The following is an 18,008-nucleotide window of genomic DNA, read 5'->3' on the forward strand; positions in this document are numbered from 1 at the left end:
AAAAGTCAGTTAAAAGTCTAGGTGACACCAATGTTGCAAGCAAGGGAGAGCTGTCCCCATTCCGCATCTGACATGCAGCGGCATGGGCAGAGGAGAAACGCCCACCGACCATCAAGCCCGAGACAGGTAGAGGAACTGTCCCTGCCCCTCACTAGCTTCAGCACTTGGAAGAGTGGCCCCTTCACCTGGCCTGGGTCCAAGTTGGGGCATGAAAGCAGGAGAACCGGCCCCACCCCTAGCTCAGTGCTTCAAGGGTGAATTAGCCAGGGCAGTGCTGGAGAGCTCACCCTGGTGGTCAAGTCAGACCAACCCTGCAGCTGCCCTGGCCCAGAACCAAGGTTAGGACTTAGCCTGCCCCAGCATCCACCCTATCTAGGATCTGGGGGAGCACGTGAAGGGACCTGATCTGCACACCCAAAGCTGTAGGATCTCCAGGACACAGACAACAACAGCATATCCAAGAAGACTCCCAGTGACGGGCCAGCATTGATAATGTAGAAACCAGAGGCCTGGCATCAGACCAATGACTGCAATGAACGCTTACAAGATACATGGACAAAAGGGTTTACTGTGTGACTGTCACTGCAGCTTCCAGGATGAGATTTTGAATGTCCTTCTTTCTCTTAAATTGTGTTTTATTGGGAGGGGTTACAGGGGTGGAGGGCAGATGCAAAGGGACAGGGAAATGAGTGGCATCAAGATGTATGATGTGAAAGACACATTGACTAAATAAAGTTCTTAAAAAGCCTATGTGATTAACACTCCAGAATTCAAGCTAGCTAGATGCAGTGCCCTGCAGGATCTCCCAATACGAGGGGAACTCACCTAGTCAGAGCACTTGATGTTCGTGCTGAGGACCTGGATTCAGTTCCCAGCACCCACATGGCAGTTCAGTCATCTAAAGTCCCATTCCAAGGTAGGCAATGACCTCTTCTGACCTCTGAGAGTACCAGGCACACACGTGGTGTACATACATACAGACAGGCAAAATACACATTAAAAAAAAATACTGTGCCAGGTGTGGTGGCAGGTGTCATTAGGGAGGCAGAGGCGGCTGATCTCTGATTTAGAGGGCAGCCAGGGCTACACAGAGAAACTCTGCTAAAAAAAAAATGTAAACAAATGGTTATTGAATGCTAGAAACATTAGGGATGTACCTCACCTCCAGATCTTCATTCCAAATAGGGGCAGAAGTGCTATAGTGAATGGACCCCTAAAAATCCCAGGAATTAGCTCAGCAAGGGCCATCACCTCCATCTTACACGTGAACCAGACGAACGCAGGATGGGGCACTGTGGTGAGGACTCAGGGGCATTTATCTAAAAGGACTTGGAAGTCTGATTAGACAAGATGCATGAGCTACCTGTGGAGAAGGATCTCAGCTTGTAATTCCAATACAGTGTAAAGGGATTCTGGAGTTTTAAAAAAAAATCCTGGATTCCAATTTCAACTCTCCATTTAATTCTTCGGTGTTAATATTCTGGGTTGTTTTCTTTAGTCAGTCACTAGTGACTGCAACATAGTAGTACCTATTGCTAGTCTGGGATGATGTCACTGTGGATGTGGTATTTTTTAACTATACCAGGGAAGTCAAATAGTACAGGTTTGAGTTAAAGATGAGAAAGAAAAAATAGCATGGCTGTTTAGTGATCTAAAGACATGACTGCAAATTTTCTAGGTATTTCTCTTAAGTTCTGAGGAAGCTCTATTGCCTAAAGCCACTCTTTGCTGAACAGGAACCACTTAGAAGCAAGCAACAGACCTAACCAGGACCTAGGAGGGGCCTGTAGTTTCTGCCCACTTCCAGAAGTTTCCTTCTGCTGGTTCAATTTTAAAAGAAGACACAACCCTTCTCTGCTTTCCTAAAACAGTTGTGTGGTTTGTGCCAAGGATGTGTGTGGGATTGGTTCTTTCTACCTTCTCCATGTGCTCTAAGGGTTGAACTCTGGGTTGTGTGACAAATATCTTTACCCAATGAGCAATTTGCCAAACTTATCCATGTTCTTGTAAACATTTTGTCTGTTTCCTGCATGCCACAGGATAAGTCTGTGGCAGACAGAGGACAATTTGGGGGAGTGGTTCTCTCCTCACACTCGGTGGTTCTGGGATTAATCTCAGATCTGTAGGCCTGCTTGTCGGCCAGTGCTCTGCCTCCAATCATCTCAACAGCGCTCACGCTTGGATTTCTAATGAGGTTCTTAAGTGGGTGAGGAGGCAGACTTGTGGAGAACAGTCAGTCTTTTTAGGAAAAAACATTACTTTATGAATGTTTAACCTGCATGTATGCATGTATGTGCACCATGGGCATGACTGGTCTTATGTAGGTCAGAAGGAAGCCTCATATCTCTTGGGATTAGAGTTGCAGGTGACAGTGAGCTAACCCAGAGGGGCACTGGAATCTGATTTTGATCCTCTGGTATAGTAGTAAGCACTTTTTTCTTTTCTTTTTTGGTCTTTCAAGACAGGGTTTTTCTCTGTGTAGTTCCAGCTGTCCTGGAATTCGCTCTGTAGACCAGGCTGGCCTTGAACTCAGAGATGCACCTGCCTCTGCCTCTGCCTGTGTGCTAGGATTAAAGGCATTACTGCCACCACCACTGGGGTGCAAGCATTCTTGCACTGAACTTATCTCTCCAGCTGTTTGGTTTTTGTTTGTTTGTGAGACCAGGTCTGTAACCCAGCTGTCCTGGAACTCACAGAGTTCTCCAGTGCTGGAATTGAAGGCACGAACCGCCAAGCCTGGTTCCACATTAAAAACTCACTAGCAGTTTCATGCCCAGATCTGGTGCATTCTGGTCACACTTACCCATCCCACCTCTCCATCCAATCTTCACGTCTCAAGGGTTTGTTTTGTGACCCAATGGTTTGAACCAGAGCCTTGCTTGTGGGTATGAGCATGACACTATCCACCATAACTCAGCAGTGGGTGTTTCGTCTTTGAGACAAGGTCTCAATGACCCTGGAGTTTATCTGGTCAGCTAGACTGTCTAGCTGGCCAGAGGCTTCAGGAATCTGCCTGTCTTCGCTGCCCTAGTGCTGCACAACACTGTTCCAGGCGTCCATCCATTAGGCTTGTGCAGCAAGCACTTTACTGACTGAGCCCTCTCTCCCTCAGACCACTTCTGTTGCAGGAAGAGGCAGTTCAGATGAAGGTCCCCTGTGGTCCTGCAGGTGGAGCCCCCTGTGGCCCCTGCAGGTGGCCTCACCCAGCTGCACCTGAGTAGCAGATCGACATTTTCTACACCCTCCACAACAGGCAGGCTGTCAACATGCAACTCTAAAGAAGTCACATAAAAAGCTTTGTTACATGCCATTTTCCTAACAAAAACAACAGGAAAGTGTGCAAAATGAAGGGCTCAAAGAACTTTAATTATAAAGTCTTACATCTTTTAAGGAAATCCAAGCAAGGCAACCTCCTCTCTGTGATGTGTAGTTACCTGAGCATTTTAAATCACAGTCTAAGAAAGCCAGGGAACAGGCAAGTGTGCCAATCCCTGGATGACTTGATAGAAACACATACAGACATTTGAAAGTGCAAAGAGAAACTGAAAGGGTGGCGGCTGGAAACACCAATGATATTGCACTGAAGTAGTGAAAGAAATTTAGACCCCAAACATGAATTACCCTGAAAACATTTCAGGTAATTTCACCAGGTAAGTAAAAAGTGACAGACAGCGTTTGACTGAGACAGTCATTTAGAGTGAGAACTTGTAGGCAGATGAGTGGATGTCCTTTGGTGACAAAAATACCTGAATCTTAAAAGAGTTATTTAAATAACTTCTAAATTTAAATGCTTCTACACAGGTCACTGCTATCAATTGCTCAGTTGGCTTTAAATCACTTCGTCTGATCAATTACCCAAGCCCCTTCCCTCTTGACTCTGCTGTGGAACCCACCAAAGAGCAAAAGAAAAGGCAAATGCTCACTGTACTCCGTTTTTATTTTCAATGTAACATGCAGTAAGAAAAAACTGAACAGGATTGATTAGCATTTACAATGCTTACAGAGAAAAAAGATTAAAAGCAACTTAGTCTGGATTTTAAGGAAAAGCACTAATTAACACAAGAAATCTATTTCCAAATACTCACTTTGAACCAAAATGTGAGAGCATTTGGTAAATATTTATGTCTGCTGTTTAGTTGCATTATTTTATATAATCTCTGATTCTTGGGATATCCAGCCCCATTTTCCTAACACAGCAGGGAAGACATATATATGTGATCAATTAAATTAAAGGAAGAAATGGAGTTGGGAGACTCCAGGGCTGCAAAAATATATACAAGCATTTACCTTTTCCAGAACTAAACATTTCTTCCATAAAAATATTAAATAGCCAAGCCCTATAGAACTAGGGCCAGGACTACTTCAAATATAACTTCTGTATTTTAAAAATATAGGGCAGAAAGCCTTTTGGGTGATATTTATACATTTTCACATAATATCTCTAGGTCCCTAAATGAATCATGAAGCATTATGCAGAAACAACAAAGCCTATTTTCTTACATTATTTCTTAATTTAATCTCATAAATCACTATGGATATGGTAGATGACTACATTTTAGTACAAGAATTTGATCCGATGGGAGGTCTTTGTAGAAGGCTTAGTATTTATAACCATATATTAAAGTCCAAGCCTATGTAGTAAATGGGTAGTTGGCAGACATTCGCTCTGTAAGACAAAGCAATAGCATATATATATTTTAACCCTACCAACAAAAAGGCAGAGAGTTCCTACTCTGGAGATAACTAGGGCCTCTAGAGATGACTTGTGTTTCCTGTGGTATACAGGGTGAAGAAGAGGGCTGGGACAAGCTGGGCTTCCCTTCACTGACAGTTTCTAGATGAGGCAGCCCTTCCTCAGTCACTCGTGTCTCCGCTGACCACCGATGGCAGTGTTAGAGCACAGCTGCACAAGTTCAAGATGTTCCAGGGTGAGAACAACAAGAGCAGCTAGGGACAGAGAGACATTTTCCTTCCTATGGAACAGGGGTTTGTCACTCTGTATTCTTCGCTTCATGCTATGCTACCGAACGTGTTCAAAAGTCCCTGTTAAGAGTTATAAGGCTGTTTTGGGGATTTGGCTATAACAGAGACTCACATGGCTGAGGCTTCAGTTTACTACTCATTAAGTCCAATCTAGGCAGCAGCCATCTGGACAGTCTACGTAAAGCCAAGGGAAACTGAGTACAGAGACAGTCAAAGTGCATTCATCAGTTACTAAAGGAACAGTCCGAAATAAACACGTCATGAAGAAGCAAAATCTAATGTTTTTAGGGGTGAGGAAAATACTGCAGATCAGGACCATGAGAGAATGGGAGCGCCTGTTCCCAAACGTGGCTGAAGTAGAAAGACAGCACAAATGTGCTGATGGACTCTGTCCTTTACTGATAGTGTCCTAGACCTCTATTTGGATTAGAAATGGTTGCAACTCGAATACCTTAGCATTAATGAAATGTTAACTGGGGTGTTGGGTTATGATAAAACCATAAAGCTTCAATTTCTGTGTAAGACTTAAAAATCAACAATGATCTTAGATGAATTCATCAAAATTAATTTTAATTTTAGGTTAACTTCTAAAATGTGAAGGAACCACAGTGCTGATACTGTTTGTAAAGTTTAGTATTTGCAAGGCAATAAAATAATTATAAACTGAATGAGGAGAGGTATGAAGTCATATGTCGATGGGGATCAAGGTTTCCCTGAATTCAAATAGACAAAACTATTTTGTAGAAAGGTGTGAGTCCTGCGTCACCTCCAGGAATAACTTCAGAGTGACGCACTGGTTCATGCTCCAGGGATGAAAACAACAGTCAGGCCAGGCTGAAATGAGAGGGAGAGCACAAGCGGCAGTTGCTCAAGTGCCGACGCGGGGCTGAGCTTGCACTGTTGTTGAGCACCTCCTAGCTAGAGGCTTTACCAGGAAGACCTTGTGTATTGCAGCTTTGGAGATGTCCCTGTGTGTCTGCAGAATCTTTACAACAGCCACCAAGAGACCTACTCCCAAGTGGGACTTTGACACCACAGAAAACTGTTGTTAAGGGAACAATCTAGTGGAATAAGACAAGGGAGATTTCATCGCTGTGTTAAATCTCATGTTAAGTAAGTTTCTGACTACTGTTTGTAGATCTGCTTTCTGGAGACGTCGAGCAGAAACCCAGAATCACTGGCAGATAAATCTCAACGGTAACATTGCTCTACTTACACTCAGATAACTCTCTAGTCACAGTCCAAGTTTACAATTAGATGTGCAACAGGCAGAGAAGGAAGGACAGGCACTGAAGATGAGTCCCTGTATTCTGGTGGCCTAAGGTCTCAACAGTTACTCTTGTCCAAATCCTTCTGTTTCTTCAATGGCAAATAACAGCTTTTCCTTCAGTTGCTCATAGCTCTTGTAGGGTGGGAGGTCCAGGCGGTTGAAACTGAAAATAAGAATTGTTGGCTTAAGAAAAGGAAGGATACAAAGACAGACATGGGCAGTGTCCAGCAGAAACACTGTGAAGTTCTGACAATGTGGGCTTGAATCAGGACCTTTGAGGAACTGATTTCAACCTTTCCTAGATTCTCTCAAGTGCCTTCTCTGTAAACCAGATAGCAACACACAGCTCAGAGTCAGAGCTGCACACAGCTCAGTGCCAATGCTCAGCAAATAACAATCTGCTCATGCTGCCCCAACTGCCATTCTAGATCAGTGGTCACAAACTTACTGTAACGGCCAAAAAGAAATACTTTAGACTTTGCAGGCTATAAAAGGTTTTAGGTATATTATGTTAGAATAAGAAATGATAGGCCAGGTGTGGTGGTACACCCCTTTAATCCCAGCACTCAGGAGGCAGAGGCAGGCTGATCTCTGAGTTTGAGGCCACCTGGTTTACATAGTGAGACCCTGTCTCAACATAAACAATATAAACAAATATAAGAAAATGACTCTCTAATACTTCACTCCCTCTACATTTCTCTGTTCTATTCTTAGCTGGGAATTTCTCCAGCCCAGCTTTAAGATTTTTAAGCACTGTCTTTTTTTGTTTGTGTTCCTACAGGTGTGAGACAAACAATTCCACCCTTAAAAAAAACCCAAGGAACTATTTATATTATTGTCAAATATAAGTTATTCTATTTTTTAACGTGTGTTTTGTTTACCTATATATCTATGAACTGCATGTGTGCCTAGAGCCCATGGAGGCCATAAGAGTGAACCAGATCTCTTGGATGTGGTTACAGTTGGTTGTCAGCCATCATGTGGGTGCTGGGAATAAAACCCAGGTCATTTGCAAGAGCAGCTAGGTCCATAAATAGTTGGGCATGATACCCTATGTCTATAATTTCAGTATTTGGTATTAGAGGCAGGATAAACAGGAATTCAAAGCTAGCCTAGGCTTCATGAGACCTTGTCTCAAAAACCAAGTCACATAAAAATATGTACAATTATTTTGTGTCAAAAGTAGTACGGAGGTGCTGGGCATTGGTGGCACACTCCTTTAGTCCCAGCACTCGGGAGGCAGAGACAATCGGATGTCTGTGAATTCAAGGCCAACCTGGTCTATGGAGCAAATTCCAGGGCAGGCTCCAAAACAATACAGAGAAACCCGGTCTCAAAGAAACAAAAAAGAAATAGGGAGGTTGAGGCTGTGGCTCAACAAAATGTTAGCCTAACAAAAATGTAGGTGCTGGCTTTGTTCCCTAATGTCACACGCAACACACAGTTGGTTAAATAAAAGGAAGAAAAAGATAATATGTACTGTAACACATCATTTAGAGTAAAATAAGCCAGGTAGAGAAGGACCTGATTCCACACTGAGAAAGGACCCGAATTAATCAAAAGTCCTAGAGATGAAAAGGATGTTGGTCACTAAGAGCTGGAGAGTGGAAGTGTGTTTTTAGTGACACGTCAGCCAACAGATGACAGGGATGCCTGCATAACCATGTGAACCTATTTAAAAACACTGAGCTACACACACCTGAAAAAGGTTAAAATCTAAATGTGACTACCACAAACTGAATTCCAACATGAACTGTATTTGAGGTTAACACTGGTTGCTTTTTAGTTTGGGAAAACAAGGTCTGGGGATATAGCTCTGTTATAGAGGGCTGCTTGGTATGTGAAAGGCGCTGGCTGGGCTCAATTCCTGGTACTGCAAAAAGAAAATCAAAAAGAGCAATAATTCTGTTCACCACATTACTAAGTAGGATACAAATATTCTAAATCCCATGTTAATACTTTAAGAGGTAGAAAAACTAATGCATGGTAAATGGGCACAAAAGGGATCATCTTGAAGGCAAGGCTCTAAAACAACTTTAGGCCTGTAAAGCTTTATCATGGATCAAAATTTGCAGGTTTGTAATCCCAGCACTTGGGAAGCAGAGGCAGGAAGATCAGGAGTTCAAGGGCAGCTTGGGCTATGAGATCATGTCTCAGTAAAAGGGGGGGGGGGGAGACACTGTTGAGATGGCTCAGTGGTTATGAGCTCTTATTGCTCTTCCAGAGGACCCAGGGTTCAATTCCCAGCACCTGAATCAGGTGGCTCACATCTGTAAGTTACACACGGTCACATACACTCATTCAGCGACACATACAAATAAAAATAAACCATCTTTTAAATGGGGGAAGGAATTTACTTTGTGAGAAATAAAATCTACCTCAGTAAAACTGTTAAGATATGGAGAAATTATTTCATTTCTATTCATTTCATTCTATTTCATTTCTAGCTAGAGGCTAAGTTGATAAAAGTTTATTTTGTATATTTCTCATTTTGCTTACCAAGTATGGCTTCTGGGTAACCAATTTTCTTTCCCAACTTTCTCAATGCAGAACTTCTGTGGTCCATTACTCCCTAAAGCACAGTAAAAGCATAAAGAAATTGTTGATTTAAAAGCTCTTAAATTATGCATCCCAGTTAAGCAGCAGCATTGCGATTCAGAATCCTGGACGCACACACAGACCTGTCCTAAACCTACTGCATCAACAACTCCAGAGGCAGGAGATTAGTGCACATTTTACCAAGATCCTGCCTCTGTTACAAGTGGTGAAATTCAAGAATCATTTTGTTAATGTATACTAAGAAGAAACCCTGCAGCTCTATATATCATTCCTTAGCTAGAATGGCACAATGCCCTGATTAATAGCCCACATAAGAAGACACAAATATCTAATTGTTGGAACTCTACTCATGTAAACAGCCAGCAAATTCAGTGTAAGGCCTCTGCTCACAGGTCCTGCACAGCTAACCTTGGACACACTCACCCTCCATGATGCTTGCCTCCTGGCTCCTGTTAGATGCAGCTGTGGTGCTCATCAGCACCAAGAACAGCTTTATTAAAGGACACTCCTGCTCCCTAGGAAGCACTCGATGGTGGTCAAAATGACTGGTAGTGGGTGCTGCTCGCCTTATTCTAAGTGTAAGGGGCACCCGGGCACAGAGCTCCTGTGTCCTAATGAGTAGGCCCAGAACAACAGAGATGGGTAGTTCTTTATGTCCCACATTCACAGGTATTTGCACATGAAATCCAGAAGGATAAGGGAACAAAGATGGTTATGAACAAGAACTGTTCAAAATGTTCTATACTAAAGACACATTTATTCCCTTTGCATGCTCCCTTCTATTCATTTCAATATTTCTTCCCCACTTCCCTCTTTTGATTTTTGAACAGTCTTTGTGTAGCCCTGGCTGACCTAGAACTCTCTGTAGATCAGGTTGGCTTTGAACTCACAGAGATTCATCTGCCTCTCCTCTCAAGTGATGGAACTAACGGCTCATTACAGTATTTGAACCACAGAATAAGCAGTCAATGATGTCAATTAACATGTAATAGAGAAGACTGTGAAATACAATAGAATCTCATGTGCCATATGTGTAGGGTAAAAAGGGCTAATGAAAAACACCCTGGCCCTGAGACCAAAGCCAAGGAAACACATGCTGTTCCTAACCAATTCAGGGACTGAAATCCAACCAATTCCTCAGCACAAAAACCAACTAATCTCAATCCTCACTCTGAAAACCTCCACCTTGTTAAGCTCCACCCCTAAGAAACCCTATATAAGGCCTGTACCTGTTCAGTTTGGGGCTACCCTTTTCCACCCTGGCAGAGGCAGCTACTCTCATGGATTCTTCCCTCCCAATAAATCTAAAGTGAGGTTTGTTTATAGTGACTTTCTTTCCCTGGGGCAGAGCAGAACTCTAACACTGTGTCTGGGGAAGCTTTCCCTTGCTGGAGCAGAACTGTTATACTCTGGGGAAGCTGAGCAGGGCTGTAACACTTCTGAGCAGAGCAAAGCAGAGGAAAGGAGAGGAGAGCACAGGAGGGGAGGGGAGAGGAGAGGGGAGGAGGGGAGGGGAGAAAAGAAGAGAGCAGAGCTCTAACAACCCAGTTGGGGAAACCCTCCCCTGCTGGATGGAGCAGAGCTGTTATACTGACATTAGAGAAACTGTTCCCAGAGCAAGGACCCAACTTCCCCCAGCCCCTTGCCAGAACAGAGCTGTAACACTTCTGTTGGGATACCTTTCCCTTCCAAGTTATAGGTATCCCTTGGCTTCCCACTGCCACGGTAGCTTTCCCTTCAGAGCTGTAACACAATATGACCATCACCATGACTGTATTCTCAAATTAGATGATGTAATAATACACTGAACTACAGGCCTGAAGCCTACAGTTCAGGTCAAAGTCAGCCTCTCCTACAGTTGAGGTCAGCCCTAGCTACCTGTTAAAGAAAAGAAGGGAAGAGAAAAAGATGGGAAAGAATCTAACTGTACAAGTAACATGCTTAAATTCTTTTTAGGTAGCCTCTTGCTTTTACTCTTACCTGACACTGTCCCTTAATTATATAACTTCCATGTAGACTCCTGCATCCACATTGCTATTTTTAATTTTATTTTTTATATTTTAATTTTTAACTTTATGTGCATGGTGTAAAGGTATCAGATCACTGAGAACTGGGTTATAGACAGTTATAAGCTGTCATGTGGGTGCTGGGAATTGAACCCTGGTCTTCTAGAAGAACAGCCAGTGCTCTTAACTATGGACCTATCTCTCAAGCACCTGTACAACTATCTTTAGTTGCTTTTTTTAAAATAAAAATATTTTAATGGTTTATTCTTATTTTATGTGCATTGGTATTTTGCCTGCATTTATGTCTGCATGAGGGTATCAAATTTTCTGGAACTAGAGCTAGAGACCGTGGGAGCTGCCATGTGGGTGCTAAGAATTGAACCCAGGTTTTCTGGAAGAGCAGCCAGTGCTCTTAACCACTAAGCCACCTGTCCAGCTCCTAAGATATATGCTTTGACACTAGTTTACTTCCTTTTAGGGATAAAATCCAGGATCTCATGCATGTTCAACAAGGGCTATACCATCAGCCTGATATTACACTTTTAAATAAGGTCCATTTTTATTTTTCCTCAAATTGATATTTTATAGTTTACTTAGCAAGTGTACTATTATCCTACTGAATTTAGCTTATTCCTTTTCTTTTCTTTTTTGTTTTTTAAGACAGGGTTCTTCTGTGTAAGACCTGTGCTGTCCTGGAATTCACTCTGTAGACCAGACTGGCCTTGAACTCACACACTTGGCTTCTTTTATTTTGAAGCTGGGTATTATGTAGTTCAGGTTGGCCTCAATCGTCCTATGTAGCTAAGGTAGTTAAAGGATGACTTGACTTCTGATCCTTCTACCTATACCTCCCAAGTCATGCAATTACAGGCATTTGCCAACATATCCAACTATTTCTCATCTTTTCTATATGCTTTATGATTTTCCAGTGCTTAGAGAGGATTTATTCTTGAACTCAAATATATTCTTAAAAATAGGAACAATTGGTACTGAAGAGATGGCTCAGTGGTTAAGAGCACTGGCTGTTCTTCTAAAGGACCAGGGTTCAATTCCTGGCACCCACATGACAGCTCACAACGGTCTGTAACTCCAGTTCCAAGATCTGACATTCTCACACAAGCATACACGCAGGCAAAACATCAATGCATATAAAAAATAAAAGAAAAATTAAAAGAAAAAAAAAGTAGTCCTCTTTCACCCCAAAATAGGTATTTGTCTGTTTAAATATATCTTCTACTACAGCACTTTATCAAACATACATATGGAGGTATGAGGCCAGGAATTCAGGGTTATCCTTGGCTACATAGTGAATCTGAAGCCATTCTAGGGGTCATGAGACCCCATCTTAAAAAAACAGGGAGGGAGGAAGAGGGAACTAGGATCAATATGTAAAATAAGAAAAAAGTAATAATAAAAAAAAAAAAAAAAAGGAAAAAATACACTGAGGCAAGAAATAAAAAGTCAACTCCAAGTCCACAAAATGCAGGTCAACTGTGGCTGGTTAAGAACAACTACACCTGTCTGTTGCTTCTGATAAGTTACACACACAATCATCCAAGGACAGTAAGGTTAACAGCCTTCTCTATGGAAAAGGACCTTTATACATACCCATGAGGTCAGCAAATCCTCCCACCGGCAATCGGCAGGTTCCAGTAACAAACTGCAGAAGTCTCATCCTCTTCTCGTTATCAATTTCTTTAACAAACTGTAAACATCATATTCAAGGAGAAATTTAAGTCTTGTTATATACAGCTCACTGAACAAGAAAAGAAAATGGTCACTTCAAATCTTAAATGAACTTGGGGTGCCAGCAACACTAGACAGTAAATTTACCCATGCCCATCAAAGCCTCAGCATCCTCCTTTACTCAGGATGAGAATCTCTGAAGGCTCTTGGCTCTGTTTTTCTAGGGCAGCCTTTCCTGTTCCCCTTAGACTTGTCTGTCCTATAGCACATTCCTGTGGTCACTCAGGACACAAAGGTCTAGTATGACAAATCAAATCACGCTTATGAAATGCAACAACCTCTTTCCTCAATATCTTGGTATATAGTTGAGAATGTCCTTACACTCCTAAGTGCTAGGATTATAGGCATGAGTGACCAATCTGGTTTCTTGTCAATTCAAGACAGGGTTTCTCTGTGTGTAGCCATGGCTCTTGGAACTTACTCTGTAGATCAGGCTGGCCTTGAACTCAGAGATCTGCCTGCCTCTCCCTCCCAAGTGCTGGGATTAAAGGTGTGTGCCACCATGCCTAACTAGTGTTTGTTTCTTAACATGAATTTTGTTACGTGTATAGAGGACATTAAAATTTTTTTAAAATTATGTTAAGTGACCAATGAGATGGCTCAGTGGACAAGGTGCTTGGCACCAAGCCTGATGATAAAGTTCAATCCTCAGGAGCCACTTGTTCTCTGAGTCCATATGCAAACCATGCCATATATGTACACACACAATAAACAAACAAATAAATATAAGATTAAGGTAAAATAAACCTAACAAAACTTGCCCTGTTGTTTCTGTGGGGTATATATACTGATCATGTGAGTGTGCACACCTGTTATTTCTGTGGGGTATGTATCCTGGCCATGTGAGTGTGCACCTTTGTTATTTCTGTGGGGTATGTATACTGGTCATGTGAGTATGCACATGTGTACTCAGATGAGAATGCATGTGTGGAGGCTACAGGGCAATCCTAGATATCTTCCTCAATGGCTCTCCACCTAATCTTCTGTGTCTGTTCAAACAGTCTCTCACGGAACCTGTAGCTTGTCCTCTCAGCTACACTAGATGGCTAGTACATCTCAGGGACGCTCATGTCTCTGCCTCCACAGCTCTGGCACCCAGGTGTATGCTGCTGTGCCCAGCTTTCTGTATGTGCTGTATGTATGTATGTGTATGTCTGTTCATCCATTAAAATGCAGATAGGTTAATTTTGCCTTTGGGTGAGCTGGAACAACACTACTATAAATACTGGCATGCAGCAATATCTGCTTGGGTCTCTGGGTTTAATTCTAGTAAAACTGGAAATCATGTATGTTAACTGTATATTTAAACTATTCTTGTTTTTTTTTTTTTTTTTTGTTTTTTTGTTTTGTTTTGTTTTGTTTTGCTTTAGCTGGGGGGGTGGGGTATGGGGTTTCAATACAAGATTTCTGTGTAGCTTTGGCTGTCCTGGAACTCATTCTGTAAACCAGGCTGGCCTTGATTCAAGAAAGCCACTTGCCTCTCTGCCTTCTGAGTGCTGGGAATAAAGGCATGCACCTCCACTGCCAGGCTCTTGTTTTTAAGACAAGATCTCATGAGGTTGGCCTTCAGCTCCTGATCAATCCTCTTGCCTCCCGCATGGTATTACAGGGATATGGCTACCATGCCTGGCTACTTTTAACTTTTTTGGTAAGCTGCCACACTTTTTCCCATTATTGCAGTATATAACTCTTAACAGAAATGAATGAAGGTTTCAAGTTTTCCACATTCTCATCAAAGGGTATGTTTCTCCTATTTCCTAATGTGTACAAAATACTATCTAGCTGGGGTTTGAATTTGTAGATCCTTAAGAATCAAACATTTCTGAGCACTAGTTACTTATTTTTATTTATTTTCAAGATTATTTTTATTTTTAATTATGTACAGGTGAGTGTGTCTACATGTAGGTGCTTGTGGAGGCCAGAGGCATTAGATACCCTGGAACTTTTGAGTCACAATAGGTACTACGAACCAAACTTGGTTCCTCTAGAACAACAGCAAGTGTTTTTAGCCACTGAGCCATCTCTCCAGACCCTATTTATTTTTTGAATTACTTGTTTTTGTGTGATTGTGTGTGAATGTGTTGATACTGAGTGCATATGAAAGCCAGAGGACAAATTCCACAGTTTGTACTCTCATTCTATCAGGGGAGTCCTAGGGAATCAAGCTTAGGTCATCATCTTTGCTGACAAGTGCCCTGGCCCACTAAGCCATCTTGCCACCAGTCCCAATTAAATAAGAAAAGGAAAATAAGTAACATTTTAAGTGTGTATGTGCCTGAGTTCATGTATATGTACCACATGTGTGCAAGTGTCCACGAAGGATGGAAGAGAATGTCAGGTCCCCTGAAATTGGTGGCACACAGCTGTGAACACCAATGTGGATATTGAAGATCAAACCTGGGTCCTTCGCAAGAGTACCAAGTACTCTACATTACCAGGCCCTCGCTCCAGCCCATTTTATTTTAAGATGTAATTGCATTTTATTCATTGAGAGTGTGCACAGGAGGGCCCAGTGCATGTGGAGGACAGAGGACAACTTTCAGAAGCTGCTTGTGTCCTGAAATCCAGGGTTCAAACTCAGGTCAGCAGAGCTGGCAGCAGGGACCTGTATGGGCTAAGCATCTCATCTCTTTAGCCCTCAATCTTATGCTTTTAGTTTGCTGGTAGTGGTGATGGTATGTACATGCTGGACACCTATGTTCACAGGTGTGCATGAATATCTGAGTATGTGTTTAGGTCAGAGGTCAATGTTACAAATTTTCCTCTATCATTCTCCAGCTTTTTTTTTTTTTTTTTTTTTTTTTTTTGCCTATGGTCTCTCACAGAACCTGGAGCACACTTACTGGCTAAAGTGGCCACTGAGGCCCCAGCATCTCCTATCTGTGCTCCCCAGCACTGAAGTTTGAAGCACGTCTCTGGGCCCGGCTTTTTCCCATGTGGATGCTGTATATCCAAACTCAGGTACTTGTGCTTCCGTAGTAAGCACTTTATTGGCCGAATAGCCCGGACAGCAAGCATTTTTTGAGAGCTCTCCTTATAACCCTTAAGCCAGATCTACTAAATCTGCCTTCCAAACATTACATAATTCTTAACGAAGGAGTAATGATCAAAACTATACTTTATAGTTCCATAAGATTCCAAAAGTATTGATGTAAAATATAAGTGAATCTTTCTTTTTTACAATTTTGTTAGACTTCTTACTGTATGTGCAGGAAGTGGTTTAACCTGCATGTATGTATGTACAGCACACACGGTATGGATGGTTGTGAGCCATCATGTGATGCTGGGAAACACTGCAAAAACAAGCTCTTTACCAATGAACGATCTCTCTAGCCCTACATGAATAAATCGTATCTTCTGAAATTAGCTTATACCTGGCAAAGGTACAAGGAACATGTTACTCATTAACAGTCTTTAGAGGATTCTGTAAAAATCATGCTCACTTGTTATAACATATTACTGTAATGCACAGCATAGGACAAAAATTCACATTTTGTTGTGTCACTTATTTGTGGTAAATTCTTAAAAAAAAAAAAAATGAAATACAACGTATGCTGTGTCTGTCCATAGAAATAAATTTAGAAACAAACCTGCCAAAACCACATGATCTGTTTGCTAGTCCTAGTGTAGTGACGATAGATGGCATGTCTTTGCCAGTCATTCAAATCAATCTCTTGCATTCCACACAAAAGGACCTACATGAATAAAACAAAGCAAGTTTAGGTAACTTTAGGTAACCAAAAATGTTTCACATAAATAAGACTAACATGAAACATAGTGATTGAAGATACACTAAGAAAGCCTCAGTAAACTCTATACCCTCAGTCCTAGCCATGTGACTCAGAGTCCTAGTCACATGACTCAGGGAGGGTACATATTGAGGGAAACAGTTACTGAATTGCAGAAAAACCTAATATCAAGACTTTTTAAAAGGAGTTTTTCAGTTTTGTTTTTGGTTTTATGAGTCAGGGTTTCTCTGTATTTCTTTGGAGCCTGCCCTTGAGCTAGCTCTGTAGACCAGGCTGGCCTTGAACTCACAGAAATCCACCAACCTTTGCCTCCTGCATGCTGGGATTAAAGGCATGTGCCACCAACACCCAGCTAAAAAGAGTTTTAAAAAATATTATTGACTTATTTTACAAGTTCGGATATTTAACTACATTAGTGTTTGTGTACTTCTAGATAGCCTGGTACCCTCAGATCTGGGAATTGAACTCAGGTCCTCTGGAAAAACAGGTAGAGCACACAACCCTTAGTCACCTCTCCAGGAACAATAGTTTTGTTTTGTTTTGAGGTAATGATCTTTTTTTGTTTCAGAATAAATTAAGGGTGTTTCAAACAACTGCTATCATAAAAATATACATTCCACAGAAAGATGAAAATACTAGTTTTAAAATAGATACCCGAGGGCATTTACTAGGTGTTGGAGTAAAGAAAAACTCATTACCTCTAATTCCTTTGCATCAAAATATTGTAAATATTGCTGGGGAAGAATTTCATTAAAGCCCTCAAAGAAAGCTTGTGTCTGTTCTTCAACACCTCGAGACAATCTCCACTCGGCTACCATCCTGGCAAATAAGAATGGAAATTGTATTAGGAAGTTAAGATTTTTAAGTTCTGCATATAAAATTAAAAATGTAAATGTTATTCTAAAACCCTGAAATATACACAAAACTTAGAGTACCATGAACACCTTGTTTTGAAAGAGAGCCTCACAATGTAACCCAGGCTGTCCTGTAACTCATTATGTAGCCCAGCCTGGCTTCAAGCTCAAGGCAATCTTCCTGCCTCAGCTTCCCAATGGCTATGATAACAGGTATGCACCACTATGCCATGTATGAAAATATGTTTTTGAGGAAATTACTTTCTTCCTTTTTTTTTTTTTTTTTTTTGGTTTTTCAAGACAGAGTTTCTCTGTATTGCCCTGGAGCCTGTCCTAGAACTCGCTCAGTAGACCAGGCTGGCCTTGAACTCACAGAGATCTCTCTGCCTCTCTCTCTCTCTGCCTCTACCTCTGCCCCTCTGCGCCTCTGCCCCTGCCTCTCTGCCTCCCAAGTGCTGGTGCTAAAGGCATGCACCACCACCGCCTGGCTTTTAAAAAAAAATTTTTAACAAGCAAACAAAGGTGTATATTTTAGTTATCTGAGTTCTTGACAATAACTACCCAACAATAGAAGCAAATATGTGCAAAAGACAGACTACATACTGGCTTATAACACAAGTTTCAAAACAAAATGTCATTTTAAAGAATATTCTCTGACTAAAAAGTATCAAATTTGAAAAACAAGAAAAAAAAAGATTGGGTAAAGGTGCTTGATTGGCACATTAAGGGCTTTGCTTTTGTTTTTTAGCCTATTTGATGTATTACTTATGAGGTACCCCCAAAACAAACACACACACACACACACACACACACACACACACACACACGCCTAATGAGCTTT

At 41.6% G+C, this 18,008-nt stretch overlaps 1 protein-coding gene across 2 annotated transcripts in view; it reads right to left on the reverse strand.

Annotated features, from left to right (window-relative positions):
* Positions 1-6,306: 6,306 nt before the first annotated feature.
* The window catches only part of Itch (itchy E3 ubiquitin protein ligase), a 79,608-nt gene continuing 67,906 nt past the window's right edge, over positions 6,307-18,008 (reverse strand). For both annotated transcript variants that reach the window (XM_051192543.1, XM_051192553.1), the window contains 5 exons: positions 17,012-17,132; positions 16,155-16,259; positions 12,427-12,523; positions 8,753-8,825; positions 6,307-6,416 (listed from right to left, as the gene is read on the reverse strand). In XM_051192543.1, coding sequence (XP_051048500.1) covers positions 6,317-6,416; positions 8,753-8,825; positions 12,427-12,523; positions 16,155-16,259; positions 17,012-17,132 — 496 coding nt within the window. In that variant the 3' untranslated portion in view covers positions 6,307-6,316. The remainder of the gene's footprint in view (positions 6,417-8,752; positions 8,826-12,426; positions 12,524-16,154; positions 16,260-17,011; positions 17,133-18,008) is intronic.

The sequence above is a fragment of the Phodopus roborovskii genome, unplaced genomic scaffold, assembly GCF_943737965.1.
Source record: "Phodopus roborovskii unplaced genomic scaffold, PHOROB, whole genome shotgun sequence".
NCBI classification, from domain to species: Eukaryota; Metazoa; Chordata; class Mammalia; order Rodentia; family Cricetidae; genus Phodopus; species Phodopus roborovskii.